This window comes from Embiotoca jacksoni, unplaced genomic scaffold, assembly GCF_022577435.1.
Source record: "Embiotoca jacksoni isolate LCO1_2020_lvr unplaced genomic scaffold, fEmbJac1.0.p SCAF_6, whole genome shotgun sequence".
NCBI classification, from domain to species: domain Eukaryota; kingdom Metazoa; phylum Chordata; class Actinopteri; family Embiotocidae; genus Embiotoca; species Embiotoca jacksoni.
In genome coordinates, this window is record NW_027185414.1 from 13,114,068 (window position 1) to 13,138,645 (window position 24,578).

The 24,578-nt window shown below is 43.3% G+C and overlaps 1 protein-coding gene across 1 annotated transcript in view; it reads left to right on the plus strand.

The window, feature by feature from the left end:
• Positions 1 to 24,578, plus strand: part of gse1b (Gse1 coiled-coil protein b) — a 171,519-nt gene that overhangs the window by 26,054 nt on the left and 120,887 nt on the right. The window contains exon 2 of the mRNA XM_069174622.1: positions 24,161 to 24,299. Within this exon, the coding sequence (XP_069030723.1) occupies positions 24,161 to 24,299 (139 nt within the window). The remainder of the gene's footprint in view (positions 1 to 24,160; positions 24,300 to 24,578) is intronic.

Consider the following 24,578-nt stretch of genomic DNA (forward strand, 5'->3'; position numbering starts at 1 on the left):
CAGACATGACTCTTTAGCCCCAAATCCCTTTTCCCACCAACACATACTTGCATCCAATCTGACATAAAACTGTCCTGTAGCTTTGATTATGCTAGCAGCAGTGTGCTTGCTTGTGTGTCAGTGTTACCTCCATTTGTGTGTGTGTGTGTGTGTGTGTGTGTGTGTGTGTGTGTGTGTGTGTGTGTGTTAGTGTGTTTGTGTATGGGTGTGAGTGTTCCTATGTAGTTTCTGCCAGCTGCTGTCAGAGGACGAGAGGCTAAGCCACATATCTAACCAGTCTGAGAGCCTCCCTATCTCTGCTCACACAGACTAGGTTGCAGGGAACATGCACACACACACACACACACACACACACACACACACACACACACACACACACACAAACGCACTAATATTGAGGAACACACTACTGTGCATGCACATGCTTATGCACTCTAGTGATGTATATTCCCTTTATACCCTCACACACACACACACACACACACACACACACACACACACACACACACACAGACAGATTTCCTCTCGCAGCGTGGCTAAACTAGATTAGTGTGTATAAAGGCTCATAATCCCTGCTGCCTCCCCAGCAGGCATAGAGGAGCCTGTCCTCCAAATTAGGTTGGCCTCTCTGGGTGATGAGTGGCTGCCAGCAAGGGTCCACTATATTTGTGTGTATATTTGCATTTGTGCATTTTTCTTGAAGCACACGTAGCTTGTCCACATGTAGACATTCACTCAAAGGAAAGGACAAAGATGGCGCTGTGAAACCAGTGTCACCATGTTTGGTTTACTTAGTGCTGTATCTTATGTTTATCTGGCTAAATATCAGATTACAAAAGTTGCCCGTTGAATGTATGAAATGGGAGTAGTCAAACTTGATAGCAGGATGTGCTTGTTAACGGATGTGTCAGCATGTCATATCCTCTGGCTTATTCCATCACCACAGAGGCATAACGTTTTTGTGTCTCTTCTGCAGCCAGAAAAATCTGATTGTGTCAAGCTTGGGTGATTGTCAAGCCAGAAACAACTGTTTATCTGTTTATAAATAATCATTTTTGCATTGAGGAGAATGTCAATGCAAAAATCATTATATAAATTACCATAACAAATCATTAAACAAACTCAAGATTATTTTTTAACACCCAAACTTCTTGTACAATTGTTTTCTGTAGTTTCAGCACTTCTTTGTTTGCTTCAGTATTTTTGTAAGAGGATTGTATCACAGCAAGCCGGTTTCTGTTGTATGTAAGTGAGAGGCACTGCAGGTGCAAACATGCAAATATTTCCACTTTGATCTTAACAAAGGGTTTACTGGACACTGGTCAGACTGTATCAATACTTTTACATTTTTGTGTTTTGTTCAACTTCTGTAAATGTAATTCTATCACAGAATTTGCAGTGATGACTCGCTCTCTGGTTGCTAGTCTTATCACAGTTATGTGTATGGGACTGTATTTTTTTTATGTCTGCTATAAGCCGATTCAGTGATGTTTAAACCCTGCAGGCAGGAGGGCATTTCACCTTCTGAACTAGGATTGCTATCAGGGTCAATGCATGTTGTATAGTGTGATGCACATGCACATTGTGACATGGCTGGCTGCACTACTGCATACTGTATACAGCAGCCACATTTTTACCTCCTTTGGAGCATGTATGTCTAATTCAGGCCCAGTAGTTAAGATGTTGTGAATCTTGTCCTTCTGGTACCCTCTATGGTGCTTATCATCATGATTCAGCAGGCGGACTGTTATACCAAGGCTGTCTTAGCTATGGGGCAGCACTCTTTGGGGTCTTTAGTGTGCTAATAGTGAAGGGCCCATAGGGAAGCACAGTAATTGGTCTTTATTTATGCTGAGTGAAGGCTATGATTAACTAATATCACCCCTGAGTGTATATAAACGCACACACTAACACACATGCAGCGTAAACATGTGCATGTGCCATCTCACATACACACACGCTTGCACAGATCCCCTCATATAGTGTGTGTAGCAGTGAGATTGAGTGGAGAATTGAACTAATCCCTGGTGGCAGCCTGAATGCTCTGTAAAGCCACTGACAGGCAGTAAAAAAAAGGCATATTGTAGTTCACTTACAGTACCACAGTGGATTGCTACAGGAGTGGGGATGTTACCAGAATAGTTTTTAATGGTTTCCTAACAAATCATAAGTGGTGGAATAACAAAGTGTCAGATGTGCATTACTTTCTACATGCTGTGTTTTATATAGCCAGCAGATTACCCTGTTTTGCCCGCTGCCGAATGCCATTAAACTGCTAAAAAGGTCCATAGCATCTCAGTGTAAGAGCAAGGCTGTGTGAATGTGTCTGTATATGTGTTGTTTGCCCCTTTTTTCTGCCGCTGCTAATGAGCTGAGGGCAGTAAGGCCATGCTTTGTCTTCTGAAGAGACAGACGGCAAGCGGGGAAAGTTGTGCGTGTTGGGCTGCAGCCTACTAAACTTACACACATGAAGGCACCGTGCGCTGTTCACATTCCGGCTGTGCTGTTCTGCCTCTGTAAGCATGCTATAACCACCTGTGTTTGTGTGTGTGTGTGTGTGTGTGTGTGTGTGTGTGTGTGTGTGTGTGTGTGTGTGTGTGTGTGTGTGTGTGTGCGTGTGTGTGTGCGTGCGTGCGCGCGTGCGCGCGTATGCTTACTTTCAAATCCCCACAGCGGCAATGTTCTCATGTGTTTACTCCTAGCACAGAAACTAAACACCGGGCTGTAATCAGAGCTGCAGTGAGTGGCTCACAACAACAGTGTTCCCTCATTATGGCCCCAGCAGATCACCTTTACCTCCTGAGTGTGTGATTATGGTTCCCCCCTGGTAGCCTTACAGGCAGCAGTGGTGCGTGTGGGTGCAGGCAGAGTGATCCGTGTGTGTGCATGTTTTAAATACAATGCGTGTACCCTAAAGACCTTTGTTTATTGGTTATTTGATTGATTGGCTCAAAAATGACAGTGTGGTTCTAAAATTATGAATGACTGAAATATCAAGAGCTTTCAAATAGATATGTTATTTCATAGTGCACAGTATCTTAGTAATTAGATGTACTTTGCACTTCCACTAACAATTCATAGGAATGCGTGTTTTACAAACACTTAGTTATAGTTTTTACCTTGTTGCCAGGGTAATTGCACCATGATTGGGTCATGAAAAACAAGAGATGTGCAGTCAGCAGCAGATACAGCAGCAGTGAGGCTGGTATCTCAGTTTGGACCATAGTGTTGCACCAATCATCTTGTCAACATTGTCATCCCTCGAGCTTCACCACTTGCATGGCTAAACACTACATGTTCCCGCTGACCTTGTACTGACTTTTGTGTCATACATTTCTATATTAATATAATATTATAATAATTATTGACCCTCAGCATTTACAGTGGCAGCATTTTGAAATTTCTAAACAGCTTACAGAACATTCAAGCATTAGCACACATCAGAGGTATAAACAGAACATGGTAAAAGACATTTTAAAGAAGAGGACATTGATGGTGGGAATAAGCTGCTTTTACACATTCAAATATATCTGATGACATTGAGGGATACATATTACAAAAGAAAAAATTAAGCATCAATACAATGTGAACTCTTCACTTTATAACATTCCTATCTTGAAAAAGAGGGAACATGAAGTGTCCATTGCTTTTAATAATGTATTACATCTCAAATCACAGGATTTTTGAATGGAAATTGCTGTTTTGTTTCACTGTTAATGTGGGTATTATTATTATCATCACTTGAATTGACACATTTGCATGTGAACACGTTACATAAAATATTGTTTTCATTTTAGTCCTGAGTCGGCTAAATTTAGGATTCAACTTGAAACTTCTCATGCTCTTAAACATCACTCCTAGATCTGCTCAAATTGAAGCACATTCTTCCCCAACCTGCTGCTGTTGCCCTCTGAGGAAAACGATTACTCAGTAACTCAAGTGAGGTACACATCAGTTTCATCTGCATCCAACTGATTCCCATTATTGAATTAGGATAACCAGGCCCTCCTCTCCCCGTCCCACACTCTCGTCTCATTCTCTTGTTTTGTTATTATTACATTATCTCCGCCTCCCTAACCCTCCCTCCCTGCTTTATGTGGCCGAGTAATGAGACAGTGACAGATTACCCTAAAACCCAGACTCCCTATCTCTCGCCCTATCTCCCTCCTCACACTGAGATAGAGGCTTGCAGTGACGTTCAGTTCCTAAGTCCTGTGTGTGGATGTTCAAGTTACGTATGTAGTTTGTAAGCTTGCGAGCTCAGGTGACGGGACTTTGATATGCTTCACGTGGCACAGATTCTGTTTCTAACCCCATGTCAGACATTTAGTGTCAATTTGTAAGAGAGTTGGCAGGTTGACTAAAACCAGAAGTAAACATCAGTGGGACCTTGCATCACAAAGTAAACCAGGATATGATGCTATCACAATATTTTGTACGCAGTAAAGATGCACCGACATAATCATCCTGGGTTTTAGGGACATGGTTTCTTTCGATTAATGCAAAATGTCATCATTTGTGGTCAGCAATGCAGGAAGTATTCAAATCTGTAAAATTATGAAGTAATACTTAATCAGAAAAATAGTCAATGATAAACATAAGTCTTGCATTGAAATGTTACTGAAGTAAATTTATCTTTAAACTATGCCATTAAGTAGGCTAACAAAATCTTAAAAAAAAAAAAAATTTTTAAAGTGATGGATACATTCAAGCATAAGCAGCATTTTGTTGTTGCATTTGGTGGAGCTAGTTCAAACTACTGTTTAGTAGTTTAATATACAATAAGAGTATTTTGTAGATTACTCGTGATGGAGAGAGGGTTTTTCACTAATCAGAGGGTTGGCAGTTTATTACTCACTTCCTCCTGTCCACATGTTGAAGTATCTTCGACCATGATAGCTGGATGATGTCTGGGTTTGAGTGTGTGCACGAAATGGTTGAATGAGGCAAATTGTAATACTTAGTTGCCTTCCACCTCTGTCTATTATACATCACATTATCTGAGCAGGAAAATATATTCTTGCAATGGCGTTTCACAGAAAACAGAAACTTAGCATTTTCTAAGAAATGTTTTTATTCACGTCATTAGTGACATTAGTGTTGACTTTCAGAGTTAGCAGAGTTGTGTACCAAAGGGAGGAGGTGGAAATCACAAATCACTTCAGTTCAAAGATTCATAGTCAGTGACGCACTTTGTTCACTAATAAGCTAAACAGTCTCATTACGGTTTAAATACATTTCCACAGGCTACATGCAGCAGTTCACATCATCTGCTGGTAAGGGCTGATTCAGACTGAGGTATGGCTGTTTATGTGAACATGTGTTGGCTTGTGTGTAGGAGAAGAGCTTCAGTAATCCAAGTGACAGAAATGCAACTTTGGTTCAACTCAGCAGCTGTTGTCTAGTTTGGAGGGGAGTGGTCCAGTTTTCTTTAGCTATGGGTGGGTGGGTTGGGGTCATGTTTCCACTCTAATTGACTTGTGTCTTTGGTCAAGGCTTATATGCACACACCCCTCCCCCACTACCTGTTAATCATTTTCCTAATCCTAGTATTTCTTTATAATGATTTCATGTCAGTCACCTCATTTGTTTGTTCCACGTGTTTAATATGTTGTTACCTACACACACACACACACACACACACACACACACACACACACACACACACACACACACACACACACACACACACACACACACACCGAGTTCTCGTCTTGTATTGGTCTGCTCCGCCCCTGGCTCAGTGCTGTCTCTATGTCTCAGAGCACACATTCATTATCTAATCTTCCTCTATGTTTAATTTACAGCCTTCGCTGCTGCTGCCATATGCTTCTTTTGTCTATGCCTGCTAACACACTATGTGACACACATGCACACACACACACACACACACACACACACACACACACACACACACACACACACACACACACACACACACACACACACACACACACACACACTGTTCTGTGTGGCTTTGCCTCAACCTTCAGAATCAGAAAAAAAAGCAAAACAAAAACAAACATGCCAAAGAGAGCCTGCACCCACCCCCTTTTGCAACACTTCACAACCTTCCCACAAGCTTTTCTTGACATAGACAGAGGTGTGTGTGTGTGTGTGTGTGTGTGTGTGTGTGTGTCTGATTATGCCTTAGTGTGTATGTGTGTGTGTGTTGTCTGCTGTCCCGGCGTTCAGACTGGGTTGCTCTGAGGAGACAGATTGACCTGTTTGAGGTGAGAGACCTTTGTACTGGCTCGTATTATTAACTTTTTTTTCCATAATCACTCCTACTTACTCCAGTTGCTTCTTTTAGTCATTTTCTGTACCTGTGTCTTTCATTGTCAGCATCCCATAGAAGTTTTGTAATTTTCATTTGGAACATGTGTTTTTTGTTGTTGTTGTCCCTCTTTATTCTTCCTCTCTGTCATTAATGTGCACCCCAACAGAGAAGGACTCGCATACTGGTGTTTGCTGTGTGTCTATACGTAGGGCAAGGCAGAGCAAGGGTTTCAGCCTGCCTGCTCATCCAGGAGCAGCTAATGTAGTGTCACTGTGAAATATAAATGGGCCAAGAGCAGCCATGCTGTAGATGAGCACACCCAGGCCCCTTTTTACACAGTGAAGTTGTGTGAAGAGCTCCTATCCTTATTCATTTTCATGGCTCTGCAGTCCCGCTATTGACTTTAAGTGCAGCGATGCAACTACCTACTCTGGTGCATTTGGGAAATATAATGAGCCACAGCGACAGGAATTTAAATACAGTGGAGTGATGAGGGCAGGAGATGAGGGAGGATAACACAAGTGCAGCAGGAGAGTGTGTTTCCTCTTTGCTGTAGCTCAGGATGAGAGTGAATTGCAGCGTTGTTTTCTGCCCACCTCGTCCCAGCCGCAGCAGTTTTTCTTCATATACAGCCCTCACTCTTTCTCAAGCTGCTTCCCTTGCTCTCCTGGCCAATAACACATGTTTTGAAATGACGTATTCACACACTGAGACACTTTGAGCAAGGGTGTGTATATTAGAGAGGCAGAGAGAGCGAGAGAGGGAGTTTGTGGTTAGCAGGGCTTTCTCTCTGGCTCCAGAGGCCCTGGCCAAGTCAGCGGTGTGGTTTGGCTCCCTCCTCTCAACACTGCACACACACACACACACACACACACACACACACACACACACACACAGACAGACACGGTCTCTCTTTCATTCTTTTACCTCTCTCTGTCTCTCTTGTGCTGACCCATCCACATAAGTGCTCCTTTTATTTTACGAAAAGTATGCCCACCCTCTTTGCCTTCCTGCCCCCCCCAGGAAGTAGATCACAGCTCATTTTAATGGTCTGACTGTGTCCCAGAATAAACCCTGCAGTGAGATTCTCCCGTTACATTACACCTCTACAGCACCAAACTCGCTTTCTCTCCATTTTTTTCTCCCCTGCTGCCTCTCCTTCTCACCCTCTAATACACTGAACACACACATTCACACACACACACACACACACACACACACACACACACACACACACACACACACACAGAGAGAATGTAATTCCTTCCAGTTCCTAACGAGACAAAGAGCCATTGATTTAGCAAGGAGTACAAGGAGTTAGACATGATCGATCTTGTTAAGCCCCTGGACACACTCTCATAAGGACTGGAAGAGAAGGAAGGCAAAATGGATGCAGGGAAGACAGCGAAAAAGAGAGAGAGCGGGTTGGGAGGTGTGATCAAGAGATATGGTCTCTTAATGTGGTCACAGGAGCTGTGCTGGGTTGCTATTAATGTGGCCTTAAAATATATCACACACTCCCATCACACAGTCCAGCAGATCCGCATGAGAATCACTTTTATCAGGTGGGCTGCAACGGAGAGCCAGGAAAAAGGGGGAGTGATAGAGGAGAGGGAGAGAGGGGTGATGGGTGGGAGTGGGAGGGACTGAGGTAGTGATGTATGAAGTCTTGTGGAGTTGGTGTGTGTCTGTGTGTGATGGGGAATTTTATGGTTAGGCTGAGGTCTGCCTCTTGGGAATGCATGTGAGCCAGCTGTGTGTGTGTGTGTGTGTGTGTGTGTGTGTGTGTGTGTGTGTGTGTGTGTGTGTGTGTGTGTGTGTGTGTGTGTGTGTGTGTGTGTGTGTGTGTGTCTTTGAGGATGCGGTGTATGTAGTATTTGTGGGCTAACTTCCCTGCTACCACACTACCATTCTGATGAAAAAGCTAACAGCCACCAGTCTGAACTATGAACTAAAAACACAGCACAGTTCAAGATATTCTGAGTAGATCGGAGATGGTTTTAAAATCTGGTTTGAGGATCTCCAGTCCAGCTTATCGTATTTATGCCATCTGAGCTCAAATATTTAAGCACCTGTGTGTGTCTTTAATGCGCATTCAGACTGAAAACAGCGCAGGATAAGGGTCTGAACTGGTGGGGGTATGTTGCTTCAGGTACATGTGAATTGAAATACAATTCAGAACGTCCAATACGCAGAGACAAGATTTAAACTCTGGAAACTTGTTACGGGGGCAACTATTTTCACAATGATCACATGATAAGATTAGCAGAAGTAATATTGCGTTCATATTACAGAATAAAACACCACATGTGTGCTTGAAGCCTCTAACGGCTCCAGCAGAGCCTCTCAGTAGTCAACTCTAAAGTAGTGGTTCCTAACCTCGGTGTCTCTCCAAAGGGTCCGATTATGAATGTAGGGTGTTTGTGAGAAGATTAATGCTGAACATTTGTTCGTTTTGTGGAGTTGTCATTAATCTTTGCATTGTCATTTAGCCTCAAACTGTTTAAATTAAGTCTTTTAAGACATTTAGAGAGGGGAAATCTGAAGTAGCACTGCAAACAACTCGTATATAAAATAATGCAAGGGGCTCCAACTGGACACTAGAACTAAAAAAGGCTGGGAGCTTCTGCTCTAAAGGACTGTGGGCAGCTCCCAGTTATTAATGCTTATGTGAATGTGAATCAAGGCAGATCTGGAAATGAGCATGTAAATGCTTCTTTCTTTCATTTCTTCTTTCTTTCCTCCTTATAAGCTCTCAGTTTCTCTCTCTCAAGCTCTCTGTTGTCTTTTCTAGTGCTGCTTGACATTCAGTGACAGAGAGAGCGCAAGTTATTGGTGAGCGAAGCCTTTAAAGGAAGCAGCTTTTTTTTATGAGCAGTCATAAAAACACATGAAGCCGGCGCTGTTTAAAAAGACATCACACTTCCCAAGACAGCCTGCAGAGAAAAGGAAAGAGAGGAGGGGTAGGAATAGTGGAGGTAGAGGAGGGTGTGTCAGTGTACTACGCAAAGTCAAACAGAAACAAATCTGCTCACCTTTTGTAGTCTCTTTTCTTTCATCATGTTATTTCTGTCATCATCGGTGTTATACAAGGAAACAACCATCTGCTGAATGTCTTGAATGTTTGTCTTAATTATAATTTTAAGATACAACGTATACTCTGCAAAGCTTGGTGCATCCCGATCTGCATCACTGTTGTCTGTTTATGTATCAAGGAACTGCAGATGAGGTGAATGTCAACATAATGTTTAAATCGGAGGAGCTGCAGCAATATTTCTCTAAACCGTCACCGCAGGCTCTTTAACCCCAATGCTAAGTACCTAAGAAGGAGGCAGAAAAGAACTTGGGGACATGTGGTATGAAGCCAGATGATTGCAGCAGTGAAATGTGTTATCTCCTTATTGTGGTTTGGCACTGCACTCCAGAAGCGGTTTAGTGTTGGTGATTAGCTGTAGCCTGATGTTCCTCTATGGAGCAGGGGCTGGCAGGCGGTAAGGCCCATGGAGACAGAGTTCTGCCCAGGCCAGGGCCCTCTGACTGGCCCGGGGTTTGGAAGTTCGCCCTTCTTACCATGAAGAACTTCCACAGTTGCTGGTGCACAGCTGGGCCTGAGGATATCTGGCACTACAAACAACTTGTGTATGTTTGTATAATCATTTCCACTGAGTTTATGAGACTCACAAATATCCCTGTCTGAGTGTGAGATTAAATATAGCCTTTCTTTATAGGCCAACATTATCAGTATGAGTCAAATATCTTATCTAATCTTAAGAGCAAGGAAGAGGTGATGACATCAATATAAAGTTTTTAGTCTGTGAACTTTTGTCACACACGCACACACGCACGCACGCGCACGCACGCACACACACACACACACACACACACACATACACACAATGTTAAATCCATGGCCTATGTGTCCCGTGCTGCCAGAACCACAGATACTGCATTTTATTGTTAGTATTTTCTAAAAAGTGTAAATGACTCCCTTCATACTATGCCGAATTAGTACTCCACCCATTTTTGCATTGCGTTGCTTTAACATATTCAGACTAACAATAAACTGTTACACAAAAAGGATTCAATTTAACTGAATTGAATTGATTTGAATCACCTTTGAGCCGGCATTGATTGTATGCAAGTAAACAGTCCGTGCGGAGAGAAGAAGAGGCGAAACGCAATCTCACACACATTTGCTCTCGTCATGTTAGCTTTTTAGTTGCTTTTTTAAAAATGATCTTCATTCATATGCATAAGATAAGTTTGCTCAATTGCAATCTTGTCTCAACTCACGAATCAAACTATGAACAACAACTGGTGCATGAAAGAGGAGGAGGCTTTGGTCCATATATCTGCTGGATACACTGCAACCTCCAAAATATTGGTGGACTAATAGCCAATGGGCTTCCTGTTGAACCACGAAAAGCTTTTTAATATTTTTTTTTTTATATTATGCTGTAGAACTACCAAGATCTGTAAACAGACTTTGATCTTTAACGCAGTTAAAGGCAGTTTTCTTTTTTATACTGTAGACTCTAATGAAGGATGCAAAACCAAACTGTCATGTCTTTGTTTTAGGAAAATGTTTTCACTTTCGAGCCATCAGAGTGCTACCCTCTTTTGGGCATGCAATGTCTTAGTTTAGTTTATTCAAGGATCACTTGTTTTAAATGTTCTATATACATACGAGTTTAATCACGTACATACAAATGCACACAGACTGTCTACATAAACATAAACTCATGGACAAATGTACTGTTTCCCTTAAAATAGGCTCATGTCCAACAGATGTGGTGACACAATGGCATTGCCAAAATGTCATTAATCATTGAGAAACAAGTGATTGGTTGTTATAGGTGTGAATTATATGTGGAAACTGTGGAACTACGATCATGTGATTTTGGTGGCTGTCTATTAGTGGTTATCATCACAATTGGCGGTTTGACACAGTGATGAGTGTTTAAGTGTTAAACATGCATGAATGCATTGCATGTTCGCAGACACCTAAATCTCGCACAGCTGTTGGATCTAACATGCGCACACACACACGCACGCACGCACGCACACACACACACACATCATGTTAAATCCATCATGGCCTCTGTGTCCCGTGCTGCCAGCTGCTCACTGCTCTGCTACGTCTGTCTTGTTGCTAGGATACAGACACACATTCAGGGAGTAGCTCACCCCTTGTCATACACATTCTGTTTTTGCCCATATGTTGCCAATGTGCCACTAACTGTACATACACACACACACACACACACACACACACACACACACACACACACACACACACATGCACATGCACGCATACATGCACTGAACTTCACGTAGCCTACTATATAGTATGCTATATCAAGAGAAGAAATTGTTCACTGAACTATCACAGCTGTTTTTCTTACTTGTGGGGGCAAACTTCATATAATAGTGTAAAATTCCATTTTCAATACTCTGGCTTCTAATCAGTGCCAAGATGAGTCTATTATCCTTTTAATTTATTTGAAATTGGCTTCCCAGACTTGTCTGCAGTAAACTCCCTGGTCAAGAGGGGGCAGGATGGAGAACACATTGTGAGTGCACATGTACCTTTAGAGGGCGCTATCTGTCTTTTCTCTTCATTGCTGTTGTAGTGTAGCATCAATTCATCCTTATCAGTGAGGATACCTACAGCTCCCTCCTGTCTTGTCTCCTTTTACCTCACTGCTTGGCTCCTCCTCTGTTGTCCTTTTATCTCCTCCTAAGCCTTTCTATCTGCTCACCCCTCCCCCCCCCCACACACACACACTTCCTCTTTTCCTCCCTGCCTTCCCCTTGGTTCCCTTTCTTCCTTTTCTTTTCATCCCTAACTGCCTCTCTCCTCACCACCTATGCCTCCTCTTTTTCTCACTTCCCATGCCTGCCTCTCTTCTCGCTCCTTATATTGCTGCCAATTCTTGCCCTCTCGCCTTTTTCGCCTCCTTCTCTTCATCTCCACTCTCAAATTTCCCCCTCCTATCTCACCTTCCCACAGCAACAGCAGATGAGACTCCCTTTTACAGAGCCTTACCTCCCTGCCTCCCTTCATCTCTTCCTCCCTCCCTTTCTGGCTCTCTCGCTCCCTGCATTCATCACTCTTGGCCTTCAGGGCTTTGTTCTGCCTTAATCAGGAGCTTAAGTGTTGCATTCTCACCAGGACAATGCCTGCCATTCAGTCTAGGTCTGTGTAAATAGGTGTGCCCGGTTAGTGTGCCAGCGGGCATGCCATGCCAGCCTTGCTGCGGTAGTGGTGATCAGCCATAGCCCCCAGCTACAGGAGGCACTGCTCTACATGCACACATTCACAAACATACACATAAACCAGTAACAGCAGGAGGTGGAAGAGCACAAACTTACTGAAGACTTCCTTTGAAGTGCTGCCATGCAAAGGCATGGATGGCCAAAGCAACACACACAACACAGGCAGTGCACAAGTGCCAAATAGAGTGCAGGGAGAGGGATTCTTTTCAAAATCAGCCATTTGCCCCCTCTTCTTAGTTGGCCCTCTACTTTTCAGTTCCTCTGCCTCTGACTTGCGGTCTTGACTTATTTGTACATCTTTGTGAGAAGCAGCCCCGTGTTGTGTTCGGTGGTAAAATAGCAGAGTAGTGACTGGAGGGTTATGCATGTAGCGGCTGCAGGAGACCAGCAGCCTGTTTCTTGGCCACCTGGCATGCTCTTTCTAGGAGGCACTCTAGGCCTCCACCCAGCTGGATGATGCTTGCTATCATCCAGAGAGCCAGCTTCCTTCCAACACCCGACCATCTGTCTACATCCACAATGGCACTCCACCTGCAGATAGAAAGAGAGGAAGAGGGAGAGGTTGACAAACATACTGTGCGCTAGAAAGAGAGAAGCCTTAGATACACAAAGAAAGTCTTTGATATGATATGTGCAAATATACTGTGTGTGCACAAACTGAGGCTCAGTAGCGCAAGTCCATCTAACCTTTGACTACTCATATCAACTTACAAAGGGAAGGAGATCCAGAGACAGAAAGAAGATAATAGAGCAAAAGGGTGGACAGACATATAAACCTCAAGTAGGTAGATGCAAGTGACACACAGAAAGACAGAAAAAGTGAACCCACTCTTGCCCATGCTATCTATCCTCCTCAGATGGCCATTTGGGCTTGTTAATCTATCGCCTGGTAACAGAGACAGCCTATCAACAACAGCCACGCCCCTCTGCACATGCTCATAGAGAGGGGCTCATTTGGATCTTTGAAGGGAAAACGCGCATGCCACACCAAAATACACACCTTCGTGCACGCACACACACACACACACACACACATCCAAAACTACCCACAAATCCTGGCCTGTCATTGCTCTCCATTGTTTGGCTGCAGTTGCTTTCTCCTGGTGTGACTGCCAGCAGATGGCTACCACTGAGCTGTCAGAGTCGGCCTGAGGCCCACACACAGGCGCGTGCACACACACACACACACACACACACACACACACACACACACACACACACACACACACACACACACACACACACACACACACAAGAGAGGAGCACTCACTCATACAAAGAGGGTCTTATTGCACACAGAACATATGCACAGTGCCCGCTGAATGGTGCTAGCATTGGCTCTATGACACTACTCTAGGTCTGCTAATACTTCATTTTATCCAGGGCCTACTCTGTGTCTTTTATTCTCTCTCTGTTTTACACACACACACACACACACACACACACACACACACACACACACACACACACACACACACACACACACACACACACACACACACACTTGTACACACAGGTTCCTGATAGACTGTGGAGCCTCTCAGCTACAGGTGCCCCTCATGACCCTCTCCCTGTAATGACTGTGTAATCTCATAAAAGGACCGCCTTGCTGCATTAGCATGTGCAAAGGCCATTGTGTTTGTGTGTGCCTGCGCATAAGTAACTGTTTTGAATCTTTCTTCTGCTGCCATCTTTTGCATCTTTGTGTGTCTATGTGTGTGTATGTGTGTGTATTTCACAGTGATCCAATGTGTGTAGAAGCAGGTGTCAGGCCTAATGGAGTGTGTCAGCACAGTGTAAAAGCAGCTGCTGCAGCCCGGGGTCATTGAGGGTCGTCCAGAGGTGAAAGGTCCGGGTCGGGGTGAGGAGTCGGCTGTAGCTACATGACATTCCTCTACTCGCTAATCATAGCTCTGATGAATGGCTGCAAAGTGGCAGCTGGTAGACAGGAGGCAGTGTGTGTGTGGCGGTGAGAGAGGAAGACACAGGGAGGAGGATGAGAAGAGAGGGTCGGGGCAAGATGAGAGGAGGAGGAGGAGGAGGAGGAAGGGCGATCTATATGTTGCAACCAATCTCTCACACACACACACACACACACACACACACACACACACACACACACACACACACACACACACACATTCACACAAGCAGTATAGAGCGAGTATTGACTGCACTGGGCTGTGATCCTGAAGGAGCTGTACCTTAGAGAAGACAAGCACGACAACAAGGCCTTTTGTCAATGTCTAAAACTCCACACATATGCACAAAACCATTACCCACACCCAGCACACATGCATGCATTGTCACTCTCCTTCTCTCTCCCTCTCTCTCTCTCTCTCTCTCTCTCTCTCTCTCACTCTCACACACAGTTTGTTGTGTCTGCAGAAAGCTGGAACTAATGACAGGCTTTGTGTTGTGTGTGCTCACTCAGCTGCCCCCTGGTCACACTTTACCCACCCAGCAGAAAACAGCCCTTTGTATTTCTCTCTCTCCTTCTATCTAAGTATCTCCCTCTGTCTTGTTCAAGCTTTCTCCCTACTTTCTTCTCCCTCTGGAGAATAGAGGTGTTTTGCTGCGCTCTGCTGTATATATTACCTACTGTATATTTTCCTGGGGCCTGACAACAGATATATGAGTGCAGCAGTGATTTTTGGCTGACACCAGTCATTCACATTTGCCAGTAAATGGAGCAATAAAGTCAGTTCATAAAAGTGACATTTAGATACAAACATGGTTAAAATCGAACCGTTAATATGATGTGCTAAATCATGGTAAGTAAAACTGAATCACCGTGATGTTTTATAACTACGGTATATCTCATCTGGCAGAAAACTGTGGGAGAAAAATAGATTCTAAAAATGTAATGATGTTGACTGTCTCTCTCGCTCTGTCTATGACAGGATTGCACCTTAAAAGTGATTTGACATTATTGTTACCCTTTAGTTGTCCAGTATTGCACAGTATATCATCTGAATAGCTGAGTCAGTTAAGAAGACACTTTGTTCCCATTTACAAGGTTTTCATTGTGTTTTCAGTTTGAGAACGAGCGAGTGTGTGTGTGTGTGTGTGTGTGTGTGTGTGTGTGTGTGTGTGTGTGTGTGTGTGTGCATGTGTTTAATGGCTGTACTCTGTAAATGGGTGTTTACTCGTGCATGTGCATGCATCCGTTTGTTTCAACTAAAAGCAACAATTTGAAACAATACTTTGTAAGATTTAGTATTATCACTGAAGGCTCTCATCCCTGCTGAGTTGTCTGTAATAATAACTAAAGGAACAGTGTCTACAATATTCCTGCTGTACAGTAACTTGTTGATGATATCACAGTTCTAGTCAAAGAACTTGGTAAAAATATTTTAAGCTAATCTTGTTGCTCCAGGAATGTTCATATTTGTTGGTCTGCCACTTTGGCCCAGACTGAAATATCTCAAGAACCATTTGATACATTTCCATGAGATTTTGTTAACAGATGGGCAGCACATGAGGCTGTGGTTAGCGCACTGCTGCCTCACAGCAAGAAGGTTCCAGGTTTGAACCTGCTGCAGCTGGGGTGTGTGGAGTTTGTACTTTCTCCCTGGGTTTCCTCCAGGTCCTCCGGCTTCCTCCCACAGTCCAAAGACTCGTCTCCTAGGTTGATTGGTGATTCGACTTTAGCTGCATGAGTGAATGTGCGTGTGAATGTTTTATCTGTCTGTCTGTGTTGGACTGGTGACCTGTCCAGGGTGAACCCTGCCCTGTTCATGATAAATCCGGTGTAGATAATGGATGGATGTAATATATCCTGCTGACTGAGTGATGGCCTGACCTTTCCTCATTAGCACAAACATGAGGTTGGCATTGGTGAATTTAGGAAAATGTCTAAACACCTTTATCAGTGGATTACCATGAAATTGGGTTCACACATTCATGTCCCTTCTGGGATGAATTACAATCACTTCATCTTGTGTTGTCTTCGGGTCCAAATTTTAATTTGACCAATATCCAAATATCCTGCAAAACTAATGGCATTCCCATCAACCTCAGCTGTGCTTCCTGATTTGTTTGTAAATGTTAGCTTGTACTACTGAGGTGGTAAATACGGTAAACTTTACCAGCACCATGTTAGCATTGTCATTAAGAGCATATCAGCATGCCAACATCTGCATTTTGCTCAAAGCACGTCTACCTTAGTACAGCCTCAGAGATGCTAACATAGCTGTAGACTCTTCGTTTTATTTTAGTACACTTTTGTTCTCCCCACATCAGTGTTAGAGACTGATCCATTTGTTGTCATGACTTTTAGATAAGCTGTTTATGTATGGCTGTAAACAAAGAGGTATTGGCATTAGTATAAGCACCCATATTCATACCCTTGTGCCGCTCCTTCCATCCCTCCATTTGATTTGTTAAAGAACAACAAGCAGCCTCTCCGTCACCATCAGCCTGGTTATCATACACCTATCCCTCTGCCTGATTTCTATCCCTACAGCCTTCTTTTGCCTCGTATCAAAATGCCATCGAAGAGAGCTGCGTGCACCAGAGATTTCTGTTCATAATGTCACAGTGCTGCCCAGAGGAGTGTTTTATATTGACCCAAGTGCCTGTTTCCATACCAGCTTTTCTTGCTAAGTGTACACATGCTTCAGACATAAACAGTACACGACATACATGCAGAAATTTTCAAGAACAGTCTGGAGTGTAACAGATCAAAAACACATCGAATGTTTATGGTTCCATGACCTAATTAATTCATTTATTAATGCAGTTATTCATTTCTCTCCCCACTATTGATCTTCATACTCTTCTAGTATTGATACTATTAATGATAATTTGATCTAGTTGCATTTTGAGCAGTTCAACCTTTATTACCCTTCACTCATAAACACAAAAGGACTTGAGTCTGGACTGCCTCAGGTGTATCCTCAAACACTAGATGAACTGTAATGCAACCACTATGTGTGTGTGTGTGTGTGTGTGTGTGTGTGTGTGTGTGTGTGTGTGTGTGTGTGTGTGTGTGTGTGTGTGTGTGTGTGTGTGTGTTTGTGTGCGTGTTGTTATATGCAGCACGGAAAAGCAGACGGTCAAATAGTCAGCTTGTTTTCGCTCTGACAGCCGGCCAATCAGGAAGAAGTCAATCGATAACACTTACCCTCTTCCTGTTAGAGTTCCCAGCAGACTTGGAAGAAAGACACAGCCCTGCAGTTGAGTCTACGTGTGTGTGTGTGTGTGTGTGTGTGTGTGTGTGTGTGTGTGTGTGTGTGTGTGTGTGTGTGTGTGTGTGTGTGTGTGTGTGTGTGTGTGTGTCTTTGCGTGTAAATGTGATTACTTATATTCACATACTTTTTTGTTAATAAAACATTGTGACCGAGGCTGAGCAAAATTAAGTGCATTTTTGTATTTGGACCGTTAGTTCAAGGACACACTGTCATGCCATGAAGTGCCATTTTTTTTTTTTAATTTATTGACATCCATCTAGCTTCTTCTCATTCTGCATTTTGAAACCTAACTGCAGGTTTAACCTATCGAAGCCTCAATTTGAATAACTCTGAAATAGTGGTTTGAAAACCTTGAATTTTATATCTGTACATGAACTACATCGGATAAAACATATCAGAGTAAAAGACAGTACACATATTCATGTCTGTGGTGGTATTGTGGAAGCCCTAAATCGGAATGCCTCCTTGCTCCTGGTCCGTGTACTACGACCTGCCTTGAAGGGGGGAATGAAAGTGTCCTATAGGGCTCAATAAAGTATCACATAGTTATTGAGTCACTTTGTCCCCCTGCATCCTGTTCCTGGGGACAAACAGACCCAGGAAGTGACAACATCACTCTGATACTTCAAATGCGGTACTTCCATTCCTTTGAGCTATGCTATCCATCAGGATGCACATGATTTACAACCATGACTTCACTGGCATTTGAAGGGTAGGATGGTAGCGACGGCTGAAGCCATATCAGCATCCACTCTGGCTGATCCATTGACCTCCAGTATCCTGTACTGCTGGGGAGTTTGCTTTAGTTTGTGTGTGCACCATACAGAGAGGGTGAGACTAAGAACATACTGCTGATTCAGTGTAAAGCCTATTTGCAATTAAAATGTTTGCTGAGGTAATTCTTTGGACGAGAGAGTGAAGCTAATTCTGGCTGGCTCCAAGGTCATGTCCAGCATCAATTTCAGTGCTGTAGTTAAAGGAAGATATTTTATCTTGTTATACAAGACATATGGTCAACAGTGTTGCAATTTCACACATTTTATTTTGGATGAAGGCAGGTTGAGCAATATACCACATAATTAATTTTGATGATATTTTTCATTTTCTAAATGTGTATGTACATGCATTTTCAGCTGATAGGATCATTGGTGTATGCATGTGCACCACTTTGTGTAAATATGAATTATTTTGTGTCTGTAGTCATATTGTGTCTGTCCAGCTGCCCTCAGACCAGTCTCAGTGTGAGGCTTCTGTTGGGCTTCCTGTCCCTCTGCCCTTGACTGACCCAGACCTGACCTGTGTTTGGGCCCTGGGCCTCCTCATGGCTACTGTATGGGCTTCTGTGTGTGTGTGTGTGTGTGTGTGTGTGTGTGTGTGTGTGTGTGTGTGTGTGTGGCTGACACAGGGCAGTAGGGTGTAATTTGAGCCCGAGGCTAGGACAGGACTGCTGCACAGTCCATCCAGGCAGAAAAAGCAAGACATGGGAGCCCTCAGGGTGGGCAGAGAGAGAAGGAGAGAGAGGGTGGGACAGCCGGAAGAGTAAGAAGTGGGAAGATTGGAGAGAGAGACAGAGAGAAAGAGAGAATAATGGACAAAGGCTAGCAAGGCTCTTTTTAACTCAGTCTTCGTGGAAGAGAGATGTCAGTCTGTGTCAGTTCGCTCCACTAACCAGCCTGTAGCAGGAGAAACAGATCTCTCCCTCTCTCTCTCTCTCTCTCTCTCTCTCACACACACACACACACACACATTCTGGCGTTCTCTCCCTCTCACTCCCTCCCACACTATCTACTTTCTTCTCTCATATCTTTTGGTGATAGGTTTTCTGCCTCAGTTGAGAGAAGCAGAAACACTCCACAGCTCAGGGGAAAACAGCAAGACTAAGTAAAAGACCAGGCAGTGAACCAGTCATCTCTAAAAGGCAGGCAATGTATAGTGCAGGTCTTCTCCTGATCACACTATGGGTGAATGAGGACGGGCTGCTCCAAATGCTGTAGACTGAGGCCCCGAAGGCAGGGCACGCTGCCGGCTCTGCTGCAGCGTTTCCCTCAGAGTTGTGAGGAGGGCAGCACACAGCTCTTCAAACACAGAAGGGATCAAATCTTCAAATCCCCTGGAAATGTCAGCCACGTTTGAGGAAATGTCAGTAGAGCTGAGAACACACACAAACACGCATCGACCAGAGCGTGCGCACACACAGGCACTCGCGCCCAACCCATTGGCAAGAGAGGCAACGTGATATACAGCAGTCATGTCCTGTGGGTGAAATCATCTTCATCACCTTCATTTTCACAAATCTCAAGGGATAATCATCGCATGGTACTGGAGGTTTTAATCCCAATATTGTTGTAAAGTTATGATCTTTTACTTTGCTACTCTGAAACACCAAATGATTTAACACAGTAGTGATTTAATGCCAATGTAATGAAGACAGAACAGAAGACAGTTGGAATTGGCACCAGTGACCACAAATTTGATGATGTGTTGCTTTTAAAAGTCTGTATTCCGTTTTAGTCATCAGTATTTCATGATTGATTGAAACAATAGTTACATTTCTCTTTGAAACAAATGAGACAGTTTCTGTTTTTACTCCCTCGTTCCCATAAATAATAAAGAGCATCATGTGATGATACAATGAATTTATTATCATTGCTCCTCATTTGTAGATCTTTAGTTGCCTTAGGTGATCTCATGTGCTGCCACTGACATCATCGTGTGTTCCTATTGATCTCTCTTCACGCCCGCTGACTAACTTATCGACATCCTCAAGTGTATTTCCTGTCTAGACTGTCAGCAGTGTTTATGGATGGCCCGGGCCCCTGGTGACACACACACACACACGCACACGCACACGCACACACGTGTGCACCCACCGACTCTTATTGATGTATCCTTTTCCTTGACCCTGTCTTCCTACTTAATGAATCTGGATTGTGTTGAACTGCAGATGTTGCGCAGGGCTTAAGTATCGACGGGCACGGCCGTGATGAAAGAGCCTGGGTTAGGTTGCAGTGAGTGTGTGAAACAGAAGGAGAGTTATTGTCATAGGGTGCATGTGTTTTTGAGTGATGTACATATGTATTGCCCCATCACTCCTTGTGTGTCACTACCAGGAAGTGATATTGAGTCCGGAGCAGTATGCATGTAAGAATGTGTCAACACAGTTTCGGGAGGCTGACAGGTGATATGTGGGTTGAGACAGGCAAATGACTAAAGAGGTTGTGACTGTCTTGACTGACAAGCCCCCTCTCTTCAAGACACTCACACAGGCACACAAGCATGCACACGTTTCCCTGCGTAAGCCTGCAGGCCCTCTGGACTGTTTATCTGCAGCTTCCAATCAAGATCTGCACTCAGCTACTAATGTCTTGTGATCCTTTGAGGGCATGAAGTACTCCACACTGCTGTGTGATTTCTGCTGGCAGGCTCGCTCCATGTCCTGCGACATCATCCATTACCAACTTCCTCCTTACAGATTAGAGGAGATAATGCTGAACTGTGGAATTAACCTCAATTAGTACTACCGCTGTAGATCTTTCTCATTTCACCTCCTGACTCCTGCTCTGCATCTTAAATGTCCCTGGTCTATTCAGAGGGCATATATCAGTATGAGTCTGCATATAAACTCTGGCACAGTTCTTAAATTTAAAAAAGCAATAATATAATACAGATTTAGTTTAGTTTTATTAATGCTGTGTCATCAATAAGAAAAAAACTTTCTTACTTTTATCTATATGCTTGTAGCATTGCTTGTTTGATCTGTCTACTACTTTGATCAAGACTCATCGTCTATTACATGGACTGTCATGAAATTGTATACATACATTCATGGCTCCCAGGTAACAAACCTTGGTGAGGACACGATGAGGTAAATATTTGTAGTTTTAGTAAAATATACATGAACATTTTTGTTGGCTTGACTTAAAATTTGGTTCATACATTTATTTTTTTCCTCAGGACGAATTCTACCTTTGGCTTAACATGTAGTGCCATCATCAGGGAAACATTTTTAATTTGTCTGTTACATTGGCAGCAACCAAAGACCTGCAAAAGTTACGACATCACTGAGCCTCAGCCCTCCTTTTTGTTTAATATATATTAGCAAACATAACGAGGTAAGCATTACTTGCATGCTGACAGTGTCATTGTGAGAGTGTTACCATGCTGACATCAGCTCAAAGCCCTGCTGTGTCTATATGGCCTAGCAGAGCTTCTAGTGTTATTAGAGACTCTTGTTCACTAAATCGGTGTCTAACAGTTGTGCCACCAATAACACTCTGTTGTGCAAACATGACAGTCTATAAATAATCATACCCCTCCCGAATTATTTGGGCCTAAATGAGTCATTTGAGAGCGATAATGGCAACAACTAAATGTGCACCATCAAATCTTGCCACCCCAGCTTGTTCTTTAAGGCCAGCATTATAGCGTGTTACTCCCCACCATCTGTTTTGGTGGACGAGAGAAGAAACAATATTGCACAATTAAATTCTATAGGCTTGTGTCCCTGACTTGTCAGCGCAGTTCAGACACTGTAAGTTTCTTCCCTATATCCTTCCCCTTTCTTTTTTCACAGTTTAATATCCAGTGTTGGCAATTCACAAACAAGCCTGTCACTTGGCACTTTTGCTCAAAGAAAGAGAGGATGAGGAAAGAAAAAGTAAGACAGAAAAGTGTCTGGAAGAGAGAGAGCGAGGGACAGGAAAGGTTAGGAAACCTGTGGGCATGTTTGTTGTGTATGTTTTGTGGAATAGAGGTAATCCACAGGCTCAGACATGACTATTTGTCTGCAAGTTTTTCTTACAGAAAAACACCTGAAGTGTAAACGATATAGACTGGGGAGGCACACCCAACGTGTCTGATGAGGAGGATAAGATAAGCAGGGAAACTCAATAAAGCAAAGAAGTGAATATATTTTAAGTAGAGACATTATCCCTGCTGACACAGACACACACTAACACAATCGCATGAGAATCCCAATACTTCAGTGGCATAGCCATTACTGAGAGTGCGTAGGAGAGGTAGATTGTTAGCATGAACAAAGGGTGAGTTTATTGTTAAGTGAGGTCTGTTTAAATGGTTTTTAACTGCTGGTGTGGCGGAGGCAGCTGTCTGGGCTTGAACAGAGGGCAGGTGGGTCAAATCTGAGAGGCAGTTGAAACAAACACCCAACCACAAAATCCCCCTGACCAGTAGGGGAATTTACATACATGCCAACAGCCAAAACACTTGTCGGTTTATGTGTCATAGTTACTGTTGTGGTTTTACCCACTCACTGTGTAACTGTATGAGGAAGCATTGACACACCTTGATGCTCACAAACACCTGCATAAGTGTGAATAAAATCCAACAGACATATGCACACACACTGGCGTGCACACACACACACACACACACACACACACACTAAAAAAAAAAAGAAAAAGCACTAATAACCTGCCCTTCCCCCCACCCACAGCTCCTCACAAGAAGTCATTAGGAACGTGTCTGTGTATTTTATTTTTAGCAGTGTGTGTTTAGGAGGGGTTGTGGAGTCTCATCAGTCTTCAGGGCCCTCCTCTGCTCTGTCGCTCTGTGTCTCTGTCTCCAGCTGAGAGCTATGTATATTTCATAAGCCCAGGGTGCATTTTTGTCTTAAGATGCGCTGCACCTCCCCTGCCTGTCTCTCTGCTACTCGTCAATGGAGGGAGCCATCACAGGCTTTTTTTTGTCTTTTTTTTTTTGTCTCCCCCACTCCTTTCTCTCTTCGCTGACAGCCACCCTCTGCTTCTCCCTCTGCTTTTCATGGTCAGCTTGTCTCTCTCCTGAAGTCTCATCCCTCTTTCCTCTTTCAGCTGTGGAAGGGAGCAGAGCAGAGCACATCCGAACAGACTTGGTCTGTCAGGAAAAGTCTTCTCTCTCTCTGTCTCTCTCTGTCTTTGATTCTGTCTGTCTGTCTGTCTGCTTTGCCGCTCTGTCACTTCAGGGAAGGGACACTTCTTCACCCAGAGTTGCATCCCCTTTAGTTGTTGTCTTTTTATAGCAGAAATCTGAGTGCTGTGACAGCAGCTAAAAATGGTTGCACCAATGACAAAATAGATCTGCAGGTAATTGCTGCATTTGCACCATCAGAGTCGTTTTTATTGTTTAAAGTTGATCATAATGCCAATATTGATTTTTTTATTTATTTATTTTTTTTTTTTAGCCCCAATAATGGTGGTCATTTCCTCAGCGCCTCCTGTTTGTCTTTCGCAGAGACAGAATCTGTATCTTGAGTTTTTTTTATGGTTAATCGAGGGGATGTATTTTGAATTTACACATGAAATCAACTCTATTTAAGTCTAGATACCCTAATAGCAATAGCAATAGTTCCTATGTTTCTTTTTTTATTAGGTGTTCAAGGTGTTAATTTTGTCTTCATATCTTTCAGGCCAGTGGTGTGATTGAGGGAGCAGCTGGAGCCAGTAAGGAGTCGGAGTCAGGTTCGGGGCCCTCACGACCTGCAGGTGACCACACTCCTTCTCGCCCAGTGACCTTGGAGGCAGAGAGAGCTGACCGCCCACTTTCCAGTGAGTACTATGCGCTCAAATGCTATTTGCTCTGTAATTTTTTGTTTTCCTTTCCTCCGTCTTTATCATTTTTACTTCTTTTCATTCTTTTTTGTGTGTTTTTCTCTTTTGCTTAAAATAAAGATGGCATTTTATATACTTTTATGTAATCCATTTCACTTCACACTGCTGTCATCTAATGCATATTACAGTTGCACAAACCAGTGCAATTAAATTCCCTTTTTCTGTTCTCCAACCACTAGCAGCATTATTTTACTTACTTGTCATGTTTGATAATGT